Genomic DNA, 23,605 nt, shown 5'->3' with positions numbered 1-23,605 from the left:
GTTAGGTATTAGGAGGGAGGTGAGTGGTAGGTGTTAGGAACAGGGTTAGTGTTGGGTAATAGGAGGGGAGGTTAGTGTTAGGCATTAGGAGGGGAGGTTAGTGTTAGGCATTAGGAGGGGAGGTTAGTGTTAGGCATTAGGAGGGGAGGTTAGTGTTAGGCATTAGAAGAGGAGGTTAGTGTCAGGCATTAAGAGGAAGGTTAGTATTAGGCATTACGTGTGGGGTTAGTGTGAGCATAGGGAATCAGGTAAGTCTATAGTAAAAGATCAGTAAAATATTGGTTACAGATATTTTAACAATCAGCGTCCAGCGGCGCCCCATTCACCCGATGTCTTCACAATAAGTACTCCTTTTCTTCTGGTTACCATAGATGCTTACTGTTATTTTACTGTTTATAAACAAACCACCTACTGCTAAACATATTATTCAGTCTAATTGTGCATGTGTAAAAAATTGTTGCCAATGAATTGTCCAAAACTGATACTTTGCATCTTTGTTACAATAATAATCACCTATTATACAAATGGGCAATTCAGTAGCAAAACGTTTGTTTCCAGAGCTGTAGAGGTATAAAGAAAAATATTGAAGTTTGCAGCAATGAGGAGACTTTGGTATTATCTTAGTGGTAGAAGCAGAGGTATCCTTCCATTTGTACAGCTGTTGTGGCTTCTGTATAGATCATTAGCAGCTGTGTGGGTGGAGGAGCTATACCAATCCTGGCATACTCCTTCCTTGGCTCACCTCATTTCCTATCATAAACGTTTAATTAGTTTGATGTATCCTGGGATGCATTTTTCCTTACATTATCCAAAACCTGGACGCATATGCAATACGTAGATTTATTTTACCTCTCCATTCCATAATGTCTGTACAATAAAACAGAGCAAAAAAATGACTTGTTCATTTTCAATGCTGTCTATACGAATAAGTTTATAATGCGACACATACGTTTATAGCAGTAGACCTAGCTAACTCCTTGCCAGTAATACAAACAGTCTGAAATCCATAGCAACCTGTTAAACATTTGCCTTCACAGGTTGAGAAAAGAATTTCAGTTTTGTGATTGGGATTCCACACAATGCAAGTGTCAAAACTGCCACCTTTGTAATTCATGGGTGTGGGAAATATTAACCTATAAGAAGATAAAACATTAGTAATACACATACCCATATAATGTCATATTTATACTATGATGACATCTTCCGCAGCACTCTACAGAATTCATAGTCTTATCAGTAGAGGAGCTCACAATCTAATCTCTTCCACAGTCACAGTCTATAGCCTAAAGGGTCATACACACGTCCAACTTAATGCACAACCAACTGCACAACAGGCTGCCTACCTGACAAGTATGTTCACACACGCCAACCAACTAAACAACCAACCCAGTTAAATAATATGGCCCATATGCAGTTCACTTTTCCACCCGAGTTTTCTCCTAGGAGATCATTTTTTATCTTAGATTTAAAATAACTTATCAGCATTTTACAATTGAAAAAGTACCAAAAAGTTGGTGAAAAAATACTATCAAATTTATTTTGAGTATTTTCTTGCTTTCTGGTGGCTTAAAAGGCATTTTAATGACAAGTTTAAAATGATCACCTAGGAGAACTCAGATTAAAAAGTGAATTGCATACAGGCCTATGGGCTTGATTCACAAAGCGATGCTAACCTACTAGAGTCTTTAGACGTGCTAACCAGGGTGCTAAGTAGGTTAGCACCAGATTTCTCAATCAGATCGCGCACAAAGTTTTGTGCTCAAAGTTTTGCGCGCGCAAAGTCCTATGCACGTGCTAAGTCCCATAGGCTTTAATGGGCACTTCGCGCGGAGCGCCCTGCGCTCGGTGCAGTGCGCGCGTAGAGCTTTACGCGCGAAAAGCTTGTTTAGACGTGCTAAGGGGGTTTTCACAGGCGTGCTAACAGTTAGCACCGCTTTGTGAATCAAGCCCCATGTGTGCAAACTAAATGTCAAACTGCACAACATAAAGATTGGAGCACAAAAAAGCTCCCAACCAATAACTTTGCGAAAGAGTGTTAATTGGTGCAAAAGGATCACTTTTATTTATACAAAATTTAAAATATATGCTCGGATACAAAATGCGACACATAAACCCCCCATCCACACAATTAAAACCCTAAACACAACAAAAGGAGCGGAGGCTCACTTAATGTATGACGTCATACTAGCAGAAACAATGGCATCACAATACTAGAAAGCTCACACTCTATGATTGCAGGAACTGTTCACTAACAGGTGAGCGTGAGTTATGATAAAGATTAGCATGAGGGCAATTCAGGCAAAAGTCCATGTACCAGAGACCAGAATGCAAAAACTTGCCTCACATACAAAAGGAAGAAAGTTCCTTGCAGCTGGAAGAAAAAATGATCGAGTTCTCTATGTATATATTGCATATAGGTTCTTTATGGAAAATGCAATTGCTGTGGTGTTTCCAAACTCTTTCAAAGCATTACATGCAGCATTGAGGAGAAAACATGCTTTCTTTGAGCCATATAAAGTCCCATTCGCAGACTTGAAATAATATGCAGATAGCGGCAATGTTTCTCAGGCATAGAAAGGAAAGCCAGCAGGCAAGCAGAATGCAGGGCAGGTAGCAGTCAGTCCCAAGTGTGAAGTGTGAGGATTAGTGCAGGCTGCAGCAGCGTAAGCATAAACTCAATTCACAAGCATAATTTGGGAAATTACCTGCCCTGAAGTATGTCCATGCAATCTGTAGTCAGCACGCTGTTTGTTCCCAAGTGAAAGTTCCTGTATAGTGTCATTGAGAGGTCCTCCACTGATTAGGAGTCATGAAATCGCCCGTAAAGGTCCAGCAGCTTGTGTCACTGGCAGATAAACTGCACAACATGTCTGCATTCAAAAACGACATTGTTCAAAAGACCAACCTGCCTGATAGTTGGTCAAATTGATCCACCAGTTGGATCTGGCAAACAACCTGTTATCAGTTGGTCATCTGGTCAATCTGTTCTCTTTTTTTGTTTCAAACTTGCTTAAATGCTGGGTACACAAGATGCTTTTTTTCATGCGATTTTCTGTCCGATCGATTTCCGATTAGATTTTCCAATCGATTTCTAATTCCATTCTGTTATCTTTTCTTATCTATTTCCATTCACTTCTATGAGAAATCGATCAGAAAAACGATCGAAAATAAGATCGGACATGTCGGAAATTATCTATCGAACCATCTATCTAATACAAAATTGTATGGTGTGTACCTAGCATAAGTTTGTAAATTGCGATGTGGGGCCTCCGTGGATTGGACTTGGTTTTCCAGCACATCCCAGCATATGTTTAATTGGACTGAGATCTGGGGAATTTGTGGGCCAAAGAAAATGTGATACCTCAGATCGGGCCACCTTCTTCCATTACTTCATGGTCCAGTTCTGATTGTCACACGCCCACTGTACATGCTTGCAGCAGGGACGGAGTCAACATAGGTATTCTGGCTGGCCCTATATGCAGCAAGCTGTGATGCACTGTGTGTTCTGAGATGTTTCTCTCATGGACAGCATTAGATTTTCTGCAAGCTGCCCTACAGTAACTCTACTGTGGGATCAGACAGCATAGCCTTCACTTCCTCACACACATCAATGAGCCTTGGGTGCTTCTGTCCCTGCCACTAGTTAATTGGCTTGGACCACTTTTGATAAGTACAATATCATACCCAGAGCACTGCACTACATCTACATTTGGAGATGCTCTCATCCAGTCTTCTGGCCAACATCATTTGTCCATTGTCACAGTCACTCATATACTTACAATTGCTCATTTTTCCTGTTTCCAGCATCAATGTTCAATCAATGTTCAGCTCCCCAGATCCCTAATTGCAGTAGATAAGACTTAGCAACACAGACCAGAGGTTCTCTGTGTAGAATTTAGGATTCCGTGTCTATACGCAGAAGAGAAATCATTTTTCTAACTGAAGAGACTTTTGAATGAAATTTCTATAGCATACCCATGCAATGGCATCACCCATTCCATCTCTAAACTGTGTGTACAAGGATATACGGCTCATTCAGACATCTAATTAAAATTGGATGTGCGTAGGCACCCTAATGCTGTGCATACATGCCTCAATTTTGCCACTCGATTCTCCCGCTCGATCGTTTCGCCTGCTCGATTCCGCAGGCAATTCTCTTATCTTCCGCTTGTTTTTCTTATCTTTTTCCATTCACTTCAATCCGGAATCGGGAGATCGGACAATGGCTCAAAATTGAGCTGTGTATTCCCAGCATATAGCCTTGTACACAAGTACAATTTTGATTGCCCAATCACTGGCCAATTTTATCACCTCCATGTAGCACGAGGTCAAACAGATTTTGAATACTATGAACAGAGATTGTGTAGGTAAGCTCTCATAAACATGGAAGTGATAAAATTGGCCAAACATTGGCCAATCAAAATTGTATGTGTGTAGCAGGCTTAAAGTGTACCCGAGATGAATCAGTACAAAAGTTTTATACATACTACGAGCTTCCTCCAGCCCCCTTCAGTCAAATCATTTCCTCGCTGTTCTCCTCCACCTAGATCCTCCAGTAGATACCCCGTCATCTTCCTGTACAAATTTACATTAACCTGTTGCATCACCTACTATATATACAAAAGTGTTTTCCTAATTATAAACTCATTTGTTAATAAAATAACTGTTGGTATTGTTTTGCTGACAGGAACAGCAGGACATTGAGTTATGATTATTTTTATCCGTATTCCTCCACTCACGTGCTAAGTCTTATTGTAGTTACATAGGCTGCTGTGATGCTGAAGTGGTGAATTCACCACCCGTCAGCTGCTCCATTGCATCGGACAGGTGCTGGTTAGTATTCAGCACACATATTAGATATAAAAAGGTGCCTTCCAATGGAATCACATTTGAGCATAGCCGCGGCAATGCTCAGGTGTGACATGTCGCAGTTCTCTACCGCCAGGAAACACCATTGTGTGCCAAATGCTGACATGCATGTTGTTACAAACACTGCCATTCTGCTACATTTTAATTGCACCTAAATGGCGCCAGTGGCCGGAAGAGGTAGTAACACATAATTGCTCCATGCAGCCAATTCAAACAAACATGTTATAAGATATTTTTAATCTTTAGGTACTTTTTATTCTTTGAACATGTGATGATTTCTGTTAGATTTTCAGTTAGATTTACCTTCCAACATGTTGGAAAAAAATCTATCTGGCAGGTAAATCTAACAGAAAATTGTATGTTGATGAATTGATGCCATGCTAGGTACACACCATACAATTTTCTGTTAGATTTACCTGCTAGATACATCTCCTGCTCCTGCTGCATGTTGCATGGTTTTCTCATTGCCTTATCTGGTGTCTCTTATAATCTCTCTCCCTGATACATTTTTTTTAAAAATCTAACCTCTCCCCTGGCGTTGTGGGAGACATCATTTGTTCATTTCAACCTGAATAATCGCAAATACCTTTTGACCCCTTACACACTCCTACGAGTTCTGGTTCACCATGAGCTTGCTGGGTACTCTGTGACTCTGGGTGTTATAAGTCCTACCCCATAGATCCACATCAATTCATGCCATGCACTGATGTGGACCAACCAGTCTGAAACAGTCTGTATGCATGCTGGATTATCGTGGCTCTGTACAATTAACAAGCTGACACATTATTGCATTCCAGCAGATCTGAAGGTTTGTTTATCTTACAGGGACAACAAAGGGATAATTTGCATATTCAGCAGTGATGCATTGTGGGAGACATCATATGCTCACTCCAACCTGAATAATAACAATAACATTTCTATAGCGCTTTTCTCCCATAGGACTCAAAGCGCTTAGGCTCTCTCAGGTTCTGTAGTTAGTGATAGGATGAAGTATTCATACAACAAAAAATATATTTCTGCAAATGCCAAACTAATTAGGTGAGTTTTCAGTCTGGATTTAAACACGTCCAGAGATGGAGCTGTCCTGATCTGCTGAGGTAAGGAGATAGCAAATACCTTTTGTTTTAAGAAGGCAAACTTCTGTTTTGCATAGCATTTCAGTATGGAGGATTTTTGGTCTCTTTCAGCCCCTTACACATTCCTAGGAGTTCTGGTTCATCATGAGCTCTCTGGGCAATTTCTTGTCTGTAGTATGCTGTATATGTTTAGCATACTACAGACAAGAGATTGCCCAGAGAGCATATGGTTAGCACTCTCGCCTTGCAGCGCTGGGTCTCTGGTTCAATTCCCAGCCAGGTCAACATCTGCAAGAAGTTTGTATGTTCTACCTGTGTCTGTATGGGTTTCCTCTGGGCACTCTGGTTTCCTCCCACATTCCAAAAACATATAGGTAAGTGAATTGGCTTCCCCCAAAATTTGCCCTAGACTACAATACATACATGAAACTAGACTAGACTACATACATACATGAAACTGCATATATAAAATAATTTTAATAATATCAAGGCAAAGCTGTGTACAACGATTTGCCTTGAAATGAAGGAATATGAACCCAATGATGTTAATAACAGAAGACTAGTCGAGGATGAAATCTGATTGGCTGCTAGGTCTCTCATCCATGCTATATAAGTATGGAAGGTGTCCTAAAGTAAGGGTATGAAATCCGAGAATGGAACAGCTGGAGCTGTCGGTGCCAGAACCGCCATTCACTGGAGAACTTGTTTGGAAGGGAAACGTAGAGATCCTGATATATTTAACGTAATGGAGACAATTTCGCTTAGTGTTCCGTAGGCCCTGGGGTGGGAAGTGCAGCCAACTGTCTTCATTGTCTATTATGTCCTTAGTTTCCAACTGTCCTTGCATGCATTAGTGTTCCTCTTCTGCCCATAGAGAAGACAACATTTTTCCATGTTGTCAGATGGCTTCTCACTGTTCTTTGTCCTAGTGGAACCATTGCTATCAGTTCAGCTGAGATCTTTCTGCAGTTAATGGGGCACAGTGCTGCGTGTGCATAAGTCAGTGTCATAGCCCTGGAACACTAGAACAGATGTACAGTACTCCCATCCAGTCTGCAAAGGGCTCCTTGGAGGGTTGGATTGCCGTCTGCTTCTCATCAAGAATGCAGTTCACATCATGAGAACTTACAGAATAAAGAGGGCTACACCCTTCCAGGTTGTAACCTTCTCTAGTTAAAAAGTCCAAAAAAATAAATAAATGATTTATTAGTTATACGTAACAGAAATGAGATCATAGCAGTTAACCAGGGTTGAGCTCAACTGAACATGTGTAAAGACCGGGGTCCTTCAGGGCTATTACCGGGAGATGCATGCTAAAACACAGGTGTATCAATTAGCAATGGAAGGATTACAGCCAAAAAATGGGAGGGAAAGGGGGCCGGCCACCGCCCTGGAGAACGAGAAAATTACACCGTCTTAAAACTTCTCTGGTAGATATTACGATTGTTATCCTTTTATTTCCTTGTCAGCTTTGCATAACTCCGCCAGAGAAATAAACCAGCGCAGGACCGACTGGTTCCATTTAGTGTAATTAAGTCTGGATTTATTGTGTCTCTGCAGTCGCTGGGTGAAGTCATTTTTATAATACATTGTCAAATAAATAAACTTTTTTTTGTTGAATACAGAAATCTGGTTTCAAGGTGGTCCTTAAAAATGAGCTCAAATCAAATCATTGTCTGCTGAAAAGGTTATAATTTAACACAGAGGTGTATTTTCCACTAAAGTGTACATATAATAAGAATTATAAGATGGGTATATAACTATGGGTGTTCTGCATTTTATTAGTATTATGCATTCATATAGTGCCAAGGAGGGATTTAGATAAAATAGAGCCCAGGGCAAAAATGCATGTGTGCCCCCCCTTACATTTTAATACTGTACTTACAGCAAACTTGTGACTAGTGGGGCACGTAAGGATTCGGTAATTACAAGGCCGCAATTACCGAGTTTGTAATTGACAGTAACAAACTCATAATCGGACATTCGTAATCGGATGAAATTACGAACGCCGATTATGGGTGTACACTATGAGTCGGCAATTTCAAGTACTTCAAGTAGTGTTAATTAATAATGAAGTTAATCAATGAAAAATATATGTTCAAAGTGTGGGGGAAAAAAAATGACTTGGGTTCCTTGCCTCCCGAGCCCCTTTAGCCCCTTGTCCCCTCTGTAGGCTGGGATAGCCAGAATGCGGAGCTCCAGCCGCGTGGGGCTTCGCACTCTGCGCTATATCGGCTCGCATAGTCCATGGCGTGCGAAAGGGGGGGGTCTCTGGAGGAGAGGGGTGGCCAAGCCTCCCCTCTCCCCCTGAGTTATTGTCTAATCCATGGACAAGGGGTTATTCCCCACCTCCAGTGCCCAGGAGAGGTGGGGGCCAACGACGCCCCAGGGCGGGGGCATGGTGGCATCTGGGAGTCCCCTTTAAGAAGAGGACCCCAAGATGCCCGCCTTCTCCCCCTATGCTTAATTACGAATCAGAATTGGAAGTCCGCTCAAACTCAAAACGTATTTATGACTCGAAACATACTTGCGTAACAATTATAAAATCGGCCATTATGAGCATCACCACTTGTGATATCTACAGCTCCTGACTTCTGGGTCTAAGGAAACTCTAAGCCCTAGGCAGTTGCCCAGTTTTACCCAATGGAAGCACCAGCCCTGTTTAGTGCATGTATAGCTACAGCAGTTTACAGAGTAGACAAGACAAATAACATTTATATCGCGCTTTTCTCCTGGCGGACTCAAAGCGCCAGAGCTGCAGCCACTAGGGCGCGCTCTATAGGCAGTAGCTGTGTTAGGGAGTCTTGCTTAAGGTCTCCTACTGAATAGCTTCTGGCTTACTGAACAGGCAGAGCCGAGATACGAACCCTGGTCTCCTGTGTCAGAGGCAGAGCCCTTAACCATTATTCCATCCAGACAGTACACTAAATAATTTCATGCTCTACAAGCACCAATTTTTGAATTTCCCAATCCTTGTGCTCAGGTATCTGGCTGCCAAGACCAACTGCTTAATCTCCCCATTGCCTCTTCATATGTGCAGCATATTCTGGATTAGGTATATGTCACATTTCCTGTTTCTTAAAGGGGCACTATGGCGAAAAATTGTAATATTTAAAATATGTGCAAACAGCCAAATAAGAGGTACTTTTTTTCCATAGTAAAATGAGCCATAAATTACTTTTCTCCTATGTTGCTGTCACTTACAGTAGGCAATAGAAATCTGACAGAATTGACAGGTTTTGGACTAGTCCATCTCCTCATAGGGTATTTTCTGCAAGACTTTTATTCTTTATAAATATATTTCCTAAAAATGATTTAAATAATGATGCTGGCCAGGTTCCCTGCTCGCTACACAGTTTTTTGGTAGTTGAACGGAGCAACTGCCATTTACTAAGTGCTTTTGAAAAGAAATAAATCCCTGAGAATCCCCCATGAAGAGATGGACTAGTCCAAAACCTGTTGCTTCTTCAGATTTCTACTACCTACTGTAAGTGACAGCAACATAGGAGAAAAGTAATTTATGGCTCATTTTACTTTGGAAAAAACGTAATTCTTATTTGTCTATGTTTGTACATATTTTACATTTTACAATTTTTCGCCATAATGCCCATTTAAGAAACAGGGAATGTGACATATACATAATCCAGTCTATGCTGCACATATGAAAAGGCAATGGGGAGATTAAGCAGTTGGCCTTGTACTTTTTATTTGTATATGTTTGCACATATTTAGAATTTTACATTTGTTTTGTAGTGTTCCTTTAACATTCTCATGTATGCAGTACAATTATCACTTGCTCCCAGGTAATGGGTTATCCTTAAGCTAGGACCACATTACACCAAATGCACAATGCTGACTCAGAGCATATCCGAAGTGGATACAGCCTTACCACAGCATTTGGCGAGATGTTCACACTCACTACTGTTGTGCATGCAGTTTGCATAGCATAGGGCTCCTGTTGGATTGTAAAAGATCTATGGGAATCCTACCTAGCAACGGGAAGGATTCTCACTGGTCTAATCCAATGGGAACCCTGTGCTTCTGCTGGGACTCCCCATGCATTTCCCTGAGCCCAGCAGCAGTGCCAGCAGCACAGGGGACCCGAATGGCAGCAGAAGACAGGTAAGTAGATCCCGAACAGAGGGGGAAAACAGCCTAGTGACAAGGGACACTGTCCGTTCACATAGGCTTGCATTGATTCCTTGAGCATTTACAGATACGAGGTCCGCAAAAATTGTGCCTGTCGGGAAAGTGTGCTTCACTCCCCATCCTGCTCCTATTCCGCTCCCTTTAAAGTCGAAAGTGTGAATGGATCCCATGTTTAACAAAGCATCCATTTACACATCCGCTTGCACCCAGCTGTAGTGGGAACCTCCACTAAAGCTGCTCGTCTTGTTTATGACCCGATATGCCCAAATGATTGACCACTATCCTACTGGAATTTGATCAGATAGTGATGGATCCCTACCAGGACTGTGGAATCAGTACAAAAATCATCAGACTCCAACTTCAACTCCTCAGTTTATGAAACCACCAACTCCGACTCTAGGAACCCCAAATGGCTCCGACTCCTTGACTCTGACTCCACAGCCCTATCATAGTTATGAAACTATACAAAAATCACCGACTCCAACTCTGACCTCTGTGCCTCAGTTCATGAAACCTCCAAACACGACTACAGGTACCCAAATATTGCTTCAACCTTGACTCCGACTCCAGAGCCCTGATCCCTACTCTACATGGCATTTCAGTTACAGCGTCACAGAGAACAGGAAGTGAGAACAAATATAAATAGGTAATAATATAAACCTACTGGATATTTGAAACATTACCTGTCCTATCAAAAACTGTAACAGAAAGATTTGGGGTAGAGTTTCAGTTTGTCATAGCCACACATTTATTTCATGATGTAAGAGCCATGAAAACCAAACACTTTTGAATGAAGTATAGAGTTAAACCCACTCCTATTATATGTAGTGCTCATAGAGCTTCCACTGTGTGGTTTCATTAGATTGCCCCCCACAATTGGGCTGAATTATTTAATAGTAATTCTAGGAGTGTTTGTTGGCGTCCATTCACCAGACAGTCCTTCCAAAGTAAATAAAGTAGACCAGGTGTTCTCAATACAATTGATAGCACCGGATGAATCATTTTAATTATCACCATGTAATGTGTTTTACAAGAGACCAGGGGAATGAATAGGCAGGCTGGATTAGTAGCCAGCACACTATTTCTTTGGGGAGCCCTTTAATTATCTAATCTGTAAAGAATGTAAATAAATACATAGCCGCAGGGCTTCTTCCTTCATATACAATATATACTTACATCTAGTGGGAAACTAGTGGGAAACTGCTTTCAGACATGAAGATGAATAGACTAATGTAGAAGCAGACACTTTGTGCCATCACTGAAGCCTAAAGGCCCATACACACGTCGGATTTTAGCGAACGACCCGTCGTTTGAACGTTCCGTCGTTCGGACGTTTTCGCGTCAAATCCGACGTGTGTACAGACTATCGTTCGGGAGATAAGACTGGTTACCAACGATCCGCCGGGCGGATCGCTGGTAACCAGTCTTATCACCCGAACGATAGTCTGTACACACGTCGGATTTGACGCGAAAACGTCCGAACGACGGAACGTTCAAACGACGGGTCGTTCGCTAAAATCCGACGTGTGTATGGGCCTTTGTGTATGGGCCTTAAATGGCACTTTCATCTATAACATCTATATGGCATTGAAGCCTAAATGGCATTTTCATCTATAACAGAAACAAAAATCACCATTATGCTGGGAACACACAATGCAATTTCCCATCCAATCTGCGAGCGATTGGACTTGAAGTTGTGCTTTGTGTACATGTCCAAACTGCTCCCGGGCGATAAGGGAATCGATTTTCTGATGATAACTTTGCAAAATCGATTCCTTTCTTGATTGGAAACAGATCGGACATGTCAAAAATATTTGTTCGATTCCCGTCGATTGGACAGGAAACTGCATTGTGTATTTCCAGCATTAAAGTGCATTCACACTAGGCGCGCTGCATTGTGCTGTGTTGCTGTATGGGAACGTATTGCCTATACAATAGCATGAGCTTGTTCACATTTCTGTGTTGTAGCAGATGTCATTATCCTATAGATCTGTGTACAGTGCGTTTCTGGATAATGTCAGCAAATACACACATGGTACGCCTTCCATAGCAGCTGGCCATGCCATGGAATAATGTGCAGATTTTTTATTTGCATTGTGTGCATGTATCACACCTGCCATGTAAACAATAGAAAGATGGAGGAGCATGAATCAATTAGCATTCCAGGACCCCAACCCCAACACCTCCAGGGTTACACAATGCAATGAAGTAAGGATGGGTCGGCACCGCCAAAGGTAAATGATAGCTCTCTTATTGAAGGCAAGGCTGCAATGGCACACTGCTGTTTCGGAAAGCATGCCTGAAACAGCAGTGTGTCATTGCAGCCTTGCCTTCAATAAAAGAGCTATGTTTTACCTCTGGCGGTGCCGACCTATTCTTACTTCATGACTGGGTCCTATTAATAACATAAGATCCCTTGACTGTCAGTTTTTGGGATTGATTCTCGATCAAGGTGGTCATGAAAAAGTTTAGTAACGTGTCTGTCACAATCTTTAATGTCCTCACTCCAATCTGCAGACAGTTTTTTGGAGAAGACCGCTAATCTACAACTACATTTTTAGGTTGTGGGAGGAAACTAGAGTAGCCAAAGCAAACCCACATAACCATAGGAAGGACATATGCTGTCTGCAGATGCTGTCCTGTATTCAATCCTAGGGCTCTAGTGCTACAAAGGGAGCTTGTCATAACCTGCAATTATTTCTCTTGATCTCTCAACTGCAACTGATCATTTTCAGTGCATGTTCATAATCCCACGGACTGTCTTCCCAACGCTAAGATGTCCTTTTCCTAGTTGAATTTTGTACAGTGCTTGATTGGCACCTCCAGAATCAATGATGCTTGGCTGGAAATAGTAGAAGATGGGTAAGTTTGTGCCAGGACACAAAGGGCCCAATCCAATACACTTCTTCTAGTTTTCTCCTAGGAGATGATTTTTCATCTTGTGTTTAAAATAACTTTTCAGCACTCTGCAATTGAAAACGTACAAGAAAGAAGGTGAAAAAGTACGGTCAAAAAAATTAATCAGAGTGTTTTCTTGCTTGCTGGTTGTTCAAAGGGCATTTTATTGTTAAGGTGTGAAAATATCACCTAGGAGAAAACTTAGTAGAAAAAGTGAATTGAATCGGGCCCAAGGACAGTAATACTGTTTTCAGGGGTCTTTAATTCTTTTAATCTTATAGTAGCCAATTTATTTAGATGCTTGCAAGTGCTCCAGGCCGATTTATTTTACCACTTTTTTTAAAAATATTTTTCTTATTTGTTACATTTCCTTAATTCTAATTAGTACTGCTGTAATGTGTATTTATGGCCACTTGTTACTAGGGGGCAGTATGAGACAATAACAGAGGACTTCTGCTTTCAGTTACTATATTTTCTGCTAGTAAAAAGACATCAAAGCATTCCAAGAATTTACAGCACAATGAGTTCTGCCGACTGAGGTCAAAACCAGTGCACGTATCTCAAACGAGATAACTCTACTGAAGCTGCTCATGGGTTAAAGCAGATTATCAGCAAAGGAAATATAAATATTTAAATTGCATTAACTGAAATATTAAGGAAATATTCAGGGATACTTTTATAATAAATATGTTTGTGCAATTATAGACTAAAATAAAGGCTGCACTTCTTTCAGGAAACGCAACGCAATGTCACAGTGTGAAAGTAGCCTAATTGTTTAAGAAAATTATAGATTTTTATTAACATGAAAGTAAATCTATAATACTAGAAATGAGGTGAGTGACACTGCATAGCCCGTGTTAGGCCTCTTTTCCACAGACAGTGGAACTGTGTGCTCAGCAAGCAGATACCAGGCAGCAGTGAGCAGCTACCAGGCAGCAGCAAGCAGTAGCTTTTTTTAGCATTTCACTGCCTATCAACTGTCCGTGAAAAGAGGCCTTAGGGTGGTCTTAAAGAGACTCTGTAACAAAATTTTGAGCCTTATTTCTTCTATCCTATAAGTTCCTATAGCTGTTCTAATGTGCTCTGTCTTACTGCAGCCTTTTCTAGTTGCACAGTGGCTGTGTTATCTCTGTTATATGATCTAATATTTTTTCCTCAGTTGGGTCTGTCGGGCTCAGGCAGTCAGGCTGGAATGTGCTGTGCTGTTTGTGATTGGATAGAAGCTATACACACCCTCTCCAGGCCCCCTGCACACTCTGTATGACTCACACACTGAGTTACTTTCAGCCTATCACTTGCTATGTCTTTTGTTTGTAAACACTGCATAAAAATGGAAATTACAAGCCAGGATTGCAGCAGGGAGAGGCAGAAGCAGCACAGAGGGGCCAAGGAGAACATAATGAATTGCATGGTATGCTTTTTATTGTAAGAATTTTACAGTACAGATTCTCTTTAAACTTCATTCTCCAGCATTTGCTCTATCGCTGTGATCAAATGTACCAGGGATCTATTGACCCCTGCAAGCCAGATCAATAAACTTGATGCATTTATGATAGTTTATTGACCAAAAATGTGAGCCAGCCAGTAAGGCCTCTTTTCCATGAACTGTTTAACTGTGTGCTTAGCAAGCAGTTACCAAGCAGCATCAACCAGTTACCAGGAAGCAGCACCCAATCAGGCAGCTGTGAGAAGTTGCCAGGCAGCAGTGAGCAGTTGTGAGAGTTTGAGAGGCTTTCAACTTCTTGTGGAAAAGTGGCCTAAATCTGGTGGCCCTATGTCATACAATCTTAATTGTACAGATGTACCAAATCTATGTAATATAAGGGCCAGCGGACTAAAAATACTATGAAAAGATTTTGCTAAGCTCATATACTACATGAAAGTGTAAGCCTCCTCTACATGGTCCAATTTTCCATCAGATCAACCGGTGATCTGATAAGAAATTGAATTGTGTGTAGACATCCAAATTGTTTCTGATCAATTTTGTGATAGATTTTGCATTGATAAGTACCCAAAATCTATCGCAAGCCAATCTTACCGGTTGGAAATTATCTAATAGATTCGTCGATCTGACGGGAAATTGTACCGTGTAGATGAGGCTTATGGATTGAACCACCAAGATTGTATGGTGTATGGCCAGCTGGCAGATGGGAGACGGAGCAGCAGGGAATGGACAACTGCCTAACTCTGTGCAAAGCAAGTAAAGTAGTAGTTTCAATTGATTCTTGATGAGTATTTTTGATGAAATTTGATAGAAGTGAAGTGGTGCAAGGTGGTAAATGGATTGCTTCTCCCATACTGAGTGTGTGTAATCAATTCCTAAGGCTTCTTTAACATGGGGTGCTAAACTGTGCACTGATTGGACAGTTCTGCTTCTCGTCTGCTAGCCTACAAGCTTCTTATGGCTGCAGTTTAATGCAGCTGAATGGGAGGGTTTGTACCCCACATTTGATCCACATCGTAGTTAGTAAGCAGTAAGAAACCTCCCCCCAAAAACGCATGTTGCGTCTGTACACAGCTGCACTCAGATGTGACTCGGCCACCTCGCTACTGCCTGTGCTGGCCTAGAAAGCACCTGCCTGGTGACGGGAGCAGCTGACTGGTGGTGAATTATCTGTCTTCATCCTCCCTTATGAACTTAGAATTAAAGTGGGAAAGAAAGCCCTTAGGGCTATAGCCCACTGGAGCACTTTTAGCCGCGTTTTGGAATTTCTGGCAATGGCTGGAGATTCCAAAAGCAAAATTGAAGGCAATGGACAATCCGCTCGTTCATGGATGGGAACATGGCTGTGATCTTCCAGAAGGTCCCAGTGGCCAGAGGTGGTCGGTAGGAGGTCCTGTGAAGCCTGTAGAGGATCTAGAGACTTCCCTCTACCAAGATAAGTATCTAATTTTTGTGTTTTCTAATGTAAAGCTTTGCTTTAAGTGGTGTAATTGATACCCTTCCCAGCAAAGTGAAACACAGTCTATTAACCCTTTCATAACTTTATGAAATAACAAGAAGTTTTAAATCAGGATGATACCTCTTCAAAATGCTTCTTTCATGTGGTACTTTAGTTATGAAATAAGTGTTTGTACAGTTTTTTTGTGGCTCATTTTTTAGAGCACGGGGACATTTTGTCTATAGTTTCACTTAAATTTTGGAAACAGAAGGGAATTCTAATTGATTCTGTTCTAGTAACACCAAGATTCTAATTTCAGTTCTGAGACACCACAAAGATAGCACATGAATAACAGAAAATAAAAAAAATGTTAGGGTCTGAGCTTACCTACACAAATGTTCATAGTAAAAATCTGTTGGTCCTCATACTACATGGAAGTGGTAAAATTGGGCAATTGTTAACCAATCAAAACTCTCAATTCTCAGAAGCAATAAAAGAGACTAAAAGCAATTGCAAAGTAAAACAGATATTTTGGCTGGATTTGGTCATACTTAAAAAATGTAGATTGAGGCACACGTGACATTTAATAAAGAGAATGGATTGGATTGAAGTGTTGACTCCTTTGTCTTCTCTTTCAGAGCCCGTTAAATTGGAGTGCATCCCCCCTTGGCATATGATGCAGACAGGAATACCAGTATTGCTCCTGCTAGTCGGCACTTGCCACTGTCTCCCTTTCTACAATGGATTCTACTATGATCATATTCTGAATAACAGCTCTGGCAATGGAAACGGTGAAGGTAGACCTCATATTACTATTTCATCTGTAATCGTTTGAATCCCTAAGACATTGATAGGTCAGTGGTGCTCAATCTGCAAAAATGGCATTCACAAGATACCAAGAGCAAAAATTAAAGGGATCTGGGACAAAACTCACTGATAGCCAGTGGCTAACACAACATCCCAAAATAAACAAGATTGTTGGTGACACATAACCAACAGGCTGTGGGTCAATCCCCCCTGCCGGCATCAAGGCCAATCTCCTAGAGGGGTCCCTACACTAATAGTGAATGCATCCGCATCCTACACATGCAATGAGTGTTTCCACAATCAGACACATGTCTGATATAAGATAAAAAGTAAAAAAAAAAAAAGTAAAAAGAGCAAACTTACCTGAGGTCGTCCACAGGGCTAAGAGCTCCTGACCTCATAGGGTGCAGAGGGGGGGGGGGGGGGGTGGTCTGGGTTGTCCACCAGCAGATTCCCTCTATGCCTCTGCACACATCAAACAATACACAGCAGAAAAATGGTTGTCGCTTAACCAGGCTGATAATAACCATCATATGAGGAGCTCACAAGGCTGGGAAAATACATAGAGAAAAATTTAAAGTGCCCTGGGCTTAAAACTCGCAGATAGCCAGGGCCAGATTTACCATAAGGCACTGTAGGCACATGCCTACAGGCGCCTGATGATGGTATGGCAGCTCACTCTCCTCCCCAAATGCCTGCTTCCTCTTGCCTTATCTATGCAGGGTCCCGAGTGGAGTGTAAATGAGAGATTACTCACCCTGGTCTCAGCATTCCCCTGACCAGCTCTCCTTTCAGTGGGGGGCACCTGTAGCTACCTAATACTTGAGGACACCTCTAGGTACTTAAAATTGAGGATAGCTCTGGCTACCTAAGACTAAGAGGCACCTGTGGTTACCTATGCTGGACAGGGAAGTAGGAGATAGGTGTGTGGTAGGCCAGCCAGCACATATGTGGTGCGGTTCGGCAGGGATTTGTAGATTCATGGAGGGTGAAGTCTAGGGTGTCAGAACATCGATGCCTATAGGCTCATGTGATGTAAATCCGGGCCTGCAGATAGCCATGTTTTCTAGCTAGATATATATACAGTATATATATATATATATATATATATATATATATATATATATTTCCCTGAGGTAACTTTAAATAAGGTTTATGTGTGTGTGGGGGGTGGGTGGTTTGGGTGTTGAGAAATGTCTAGAGAATCTTCATATTTATCCTGGTTCTCAAAAGAAGACTTTGATCTCAACAGGTGACATAACTCAGAATCTGCAGTGGCCTGTACCTGGGATACTTCAGATAACCTGCAAACAGAATGTAATCACTGGACCGACTATCACATGGGCTCCCCAACAGCTTTTGCTGAGGAGTCAGTAAAGAGGCTCTCTATCTTGGCTCCCAGTTGCTCAGGCCTGACAAGGGGACTGTTGTAGTGGAAGGCAATTGCTCCTCTTCAAAATGCTTCTTTCATGTGGTACTTTAGTTAAAATGAATAACCAAGGATTTTAACTCTTTAACCTGCTCAATGCAATCACAGGCCGAAGTCTGATGCTGTACATAATAGCTCTTTTCAGTATCTTGCAACAGTGATGTATTACACATAGGTATTAGGGCTCTTTCGCACCAAAGAAAACGTGAAACGCAATCGAAAAAATCTCAAACGCGCTTTGCATTTCACGTTTTGCAATTTTCACTATGTTGGTCTTGTTCAAAATGCAGGAAAAATGCAGCAGAACTATGAATACCTTTTAGAAAATTGTAGATGTATTCAGTATAAATACATGATTCCAATTATAACTTTTCTGTACTTGCATTTTGAAAATCGCAAGCCTTTTCAAAATCGAAACAGAATGCAATGAAAGGGAACTTACTATAACCATAGGTAACCACTAAGGTTGTAGCAATAGCCAATAGTAGCATGGGCCTAGGAGTACTGTAGGTGGAGGCCTAATATGGTCCTGATTTGCCTGTAGACTTTATGTTTATTGTTATATGTGACAGAACACTGCCATATCCACCCACCTCTATAGAGTAAAGTGATAGATTCTTTACTTATAGGAACCAATGGCTGGGGGCCACATCTTTGTGGTTCAGTGGCTATTCAGTCATGTCCCACTGTTTGTGACCCCATGGACCACAGCACATCAGGCCCTTCTATCCTCCACCTCTATCCTCATAGGAAACCATATCTCTTGTAACCACTGTTCTTCTTAGCTACATAAGGGGCATTTGTGGTGGTGAGTACGATTCCCAGCAAGATACCATAAATGGATTTTATTTAAAAATAATATTTGCAATTAGGTTGTCAAAGATGGCAGTTCTCTTAACCTGAGACATACTGAAATATAGTGGTGGCTGTTAAAACAGTTTATTACTAGTTGTATCTTTGGACAGGGCCGCCATCAGAAATTTCTGTGCTTCATACTGGACAAACCTACTGAGCCAAATCACAATCTGCAAAAAAAAAAAAAAAGTTTTTTATAGGCATGAACGCACGGGGCCCTTGTGTCCTCTTTTCATCATTTGTTACATTGATGTGTTACTGAAAAGCAACATGGACCCCATGGGTTTTCGTTTTCTATTTGCTGAGATGGTCCCATGTAAAATTGTGACTGCTCATCTGTGATGTCTTACAGCTGCTCTCAAGCAGTTCTTAGTGGGGAAATTCTAACTAATAGGAACAATGAAACTTTAAGAGACTCTGTACTAAAAAAAATGTCCCCTGGGGGGTACTTACCCCGGAAGGGGGAAGCCTCAGGGTCCCAATGAGTCTTCCCCCATCCCTGTAGCTGAAGACAATCCAGGGCTGGCTTCCCCGAAGCGTACCGCAATCCTGGCTCGACAAGCCTGACGAGGCTTGATATATTTACCTTCCCTGGCTCCAGCGGGGGCGCTGTTGCGGCTCTTAGCACGGAGTCCGTTCTACTACGCAGGCACAGGAGACTTGCACAGTAGAGCGGACTGACAGCGATCGGCTATTTCCACCTATCTCCGAGCGGAGAGCTAATACTGCACCTGCGCTGGGCCGGGGAGGTAAATATTTACATCCCTCCTGTTCGGAGGGGCACAGCGAGACCGCCGTGGGACAAAGGAGGACGGGGGAAGCCTCAATAGGATCCGGAGGCTTCCCCCACCCGAGGTGAGTACCCTCCCAGGGGAACTTTTTTTAGTTACAGGTTTTCTTTAAGAGTTAATGTTGTTAACACAAGAGATCTCTATATTTTGTGCATACGTCTTATTATGAAAATACCTCCTAACCAGAAAGTGTGGATAGTTCAAGTATCAGATAATACATTTTCTATTCATGGGTATCATTGATGCACAGCAGACATCATAAAGAGAGTGACGAAGTGGAAGAGATGCCCCTGGCATACTAATGTCACCCAGGGTCAGGAGGACGAGACATGACAGAGCTGCACTGATGTCTGGTGTCTTCTTCACAGTGCTCTGAGTCATTCCATCCCACCATTAATGAATCTCTTCATCCTACTTCTAAAAGGAAGAACTTCTGAAAGCCTTCAGCCAGCATCCACATCACTTGGAAGCATTAGACCAGAGTTCAAACACTTCTAACATTGGAACATTGTCTGTTCTCTCAGTTATTTTGGCAGTGGTCACTATTCCTGTGTAAAAAGGCATAGGGCATCTCTTACATTTCAAGGTTTTCTGTGCAATGCCTCTCTTATAGGGCTCATTATGCAGCAGGACTTGTAGTGGAGAATATTTAAAGATAACACATATACTTTATTCTATAGGTAGAATAGTGTATTGATGTTTCAAAAGACTAAAAATATCTAAAGTACCTAACGGATTCCTTTGCTTTCAACACTAAAGGTAGCCATGTATCTAGCGATGATGAGCAGATTCGACAATTTATTTTATTTTATTTATTTAGAGACAAATACCTCTCTCTGACCCAACCTGATTAGAGAGCGATCTGTCGGCTGCCCGTACACCGCAGACCGATTCCCGGTCAATTTCTGCATGAAATCTCATGTGAATCATCTGAGTCTGCCATGTCCACCACGTCGCCGCTGCCCCCCTAGTGATCAAATGTGCCCCCTGTGTGCGTTTATACATTACCTGTTCTACTGTATGTCACCCACTGCGTGGTGTCCATCTGTCTTACACTTTCCGCTCCTCCGCTTGAATTTCACACGCTGCCGGGGTTTAGCATTTAGCGCATGTGACGTCACCCATGCGCTATATGCCGGCGTTGTATGAGGAGCAGATTGAAGAGGAAGAAGTGGAAGACGGATGGGCACCGTGTGGTGGACGACATACGACAGGTGTATATATAAATGCACACAGGGGGGGTACATTTATACACTTGGGGGAATAGTACTGGGGGTTCAGTCGCACATCCCGATATCGCTCACCATTACCGACGCCCACCTGATCGACCATGACGGCCTGAAATCTTGCAGCATGTCCGATCGATACATGCAATCAATTTCAGCCCCACATTGGTTGCTTCATTAATCGGGCATGCTCTTGGCGGCATCGATTTTCATCCCATTCAATAATGATTATTGAATTGGTTGGTCTAGAGGCCGGCAAGTCGAGGGAGGTACAGCCACTTTAAGAGCCATTCCACACAAAGTCCAGTGCATTCAACATCCAGTGCAGTGTGGCAGGTTCCAAGGCAGTAATGCAAGCATTCACAGTAGCAGTGAGGCATACTTCCCATTGTACTGTATGCCTCACTGGATGGCTGCACTACAGTGGTAACACGCAGTGCGTCTTTTCGGCTGTGTTGCCTTGCGATTTTATAAATTAATGTATTGAATAGGCCCCTGTATAGCATGGTTCCTTCATCCTCGGTTTATAGAAAGTTCCATGTAATACCTTTTTCACCGCTAATCTGTACACATATGTGAATATGAAAAAACATACCATTATGCATATGTGGTGTAGAAAAAAGTTAGGATATCATCTCTGAATTATAATGTGATAAATTGACTCCATCTGGTGGTCAACTTTGAGAAGACGCTTATCTCTATAGTACAGATAGTAACATTGTTATATCCACAACTTGCCTTCCACTATATTAGTGTAATATTAAGGAGCAAAATGCTGTATAAATTTGCATTATTGTAAAATAGTTTTGCTTATATGTATTCATGGCCCTGTAGCATTTATTTATTTATAAAGCACCATCATATTTTGTAGTGCTTTACGGAGTGCAGTACAGACCATATAAACCACAGTGGGTAATAATACATGAGCAAAACCGAGATCTGCCTTGCAGTGCCAAAGACCTAGGTTTAAGCCGAAGCTTGGATATTATCTGCATAGAGTTGGTATGCTCTTCTAGTGTTTTCATGGGTTTCCTTCCAGATCCATAAAACATACTGGCAGGTTAACTGACTTGACTGTAATAGGAATAGTAAGCTATAGCTATGGCATGGACATTAGAATGTAAGCTAAAGAACGGTTAGCTACTTTTTCACTATATCAGCTGCTGTGAGTTGTAACTGAAAAACTGAAGCTTTTTCACAATGCACTGCTATGGAGAAAAAATAGCATTAAAATGCAATGCATTAAAGGAATACTATCGATGTATGCATTTATTTTGAAATGCTGTATGTTGTAGCACACATTAGGGCAAGTACTAGGAGCAATTTGATTCCTCACACAGCTGTTCCTCTCAGCTGTAAAATCCTCCGTCAGTTTTGGCGTCAGTGTTGGATACAAAATGTATCTAATACTGAGCTCCCAGAGGGCTAGACCATGTCTCTGCACAGGGGAGTTGCTATCAACTCCTCAGTTTATAGTTTAATTATCACCTTGCTGAAAGAATCTTGTTGATATGGTGGTAAGGGGTTAAAGATTCTAGCAATGTGTGTTTATTATCTTTGCTTCTCTTGACTGATAAAGATACTAATAATGCTAATTGCAGACAGTGGTCTGCCCCTCTCAGCAGCTTGTAAAGTGGATGCAGCCTGGAGTGAATCACCTCAAGCAGGCAGCCAGTCTGAGTGTAAACACAGTCTATTGTTATAGCTTGTTATATTCCAGCAATATTACAGCTCATTTAGTTACCTGTTACCACCTCAGATCAGCCTATTTCTCCTCATGTCTGCTGCATGCTGTGAGTGACACAGTGACATATATTTGTGAGCTGTGTGACAGAGTAACCAAGCAGCTCAGGGTGACCCAAACTACTATGAGCTGTGTGAGAAATGAATTTTTAAGCAGGGATAGTGAGAGAGACCTGGTGAATAAATAAAGTGCCCCTAGCACTAGTGGTAATGTGTACACTAATATAGAGTATTAAAAAAAAAAGTTGTTTCAATCGATAGTATTCCTTTAAGTGTAAAAGGGCCCTCAGGGAGATTAAATATACACCTTATTCTACAAAGAGCTGTGGAAGATGTCAGCACTATTTAAAATAATAACAATAACAATTCCATAACATCTATACAGTGGGAACAATGGCACGTCACATACTGACCCAAGAACTCAGTACGGACTTGATGTCAGCTTCTTGTAACCCCTATCACAGCATTTTCAGGCTACAGGTTGGCAGACAGAAAGCTGCAGCATGAGCCAATCAGATTTCACTGCTGCCCGCAGTGCTGTCAGTCTGAACCTTGACTCCATGATTATTACAGAGTACCCAAGTCACAGAGCACCGGCACCATTAGGAGAACCAAAGATTTCCCATAAATTATCTGTTGACACTGCCGTTGTTTCAACTTCTACCCACAGAGCAATATCAGTCCATACCTTCCACCTATCTTCAAGCTCTGTACAATTCATGGTCTATAGGCAAATTGTGAACCAGCAGTTCTGAATATATGCCCAGTTTATTAGTGACATAAGGAATTATTTGCATATTCACCCAGTGACCCAAAGCACTGCATTGTGGGAGTAACCACTTGCTCACGTGATGCTGAATATTTGCCAATAGCTTCCTCT

General features: G+C 41.8%; 1 protein-coding gene across 4 annotated transcripts in view; it reads left to right on the top strand.

Annotated features, from left to right (window-relative positions):
- The window catches only part of HAPLN3 (hyaluronan and proteoglycan link protein 3), a 53,048-nt gene that overhangs the window by 7,998 nt on the left and 21,445 nt on the right, over positions 1 to 23,605 (top strand). Inside the window, exons 1-2 of one of the 4 annotated variants that reach the window (XM_068272467.1) lie at positions 14,624 to 14,707; positions 16,513 to 16,671. In XM_068272467.1, coding sequence (XP_068128568.1) covers positions 16,548 to 16,671 — 124 coding nt within the window. In that variant the 5' untranslated portion in view covers positions 14,624 to 14,707; positions 16,513 to 16,547. Of the gene's footprint in view, positions 1 to 14,623; positions 14,708 to 14,732; positions 15,193 to 16,512; positions 16,672 to 23,605 lie in introns of those variants that run through there. The other 3 variants (XM_068272464.1, XM_068272465.1, XM_068272466.1) reach the window with 3 other exon arrangements.

This window comes from Hyperolius riggenbachi, chromosome 3 (assembly GCF_040937935.1).
Source record: "Hyperolius riggenbachi isolate aHypRig1 chromosome 3, aHypRig1.pri, whole genome shotgun sequence".
Taxonomy (NCBI): Eukaryota; Metazoa; Chordata; class Amphibia; order Anura; family Hyperoliidae; genus Hyperolius; species Hyperolius riggenbachi.
This window is presented reverse-complemented; position numbering and strand designations above follow the sequence as displayed.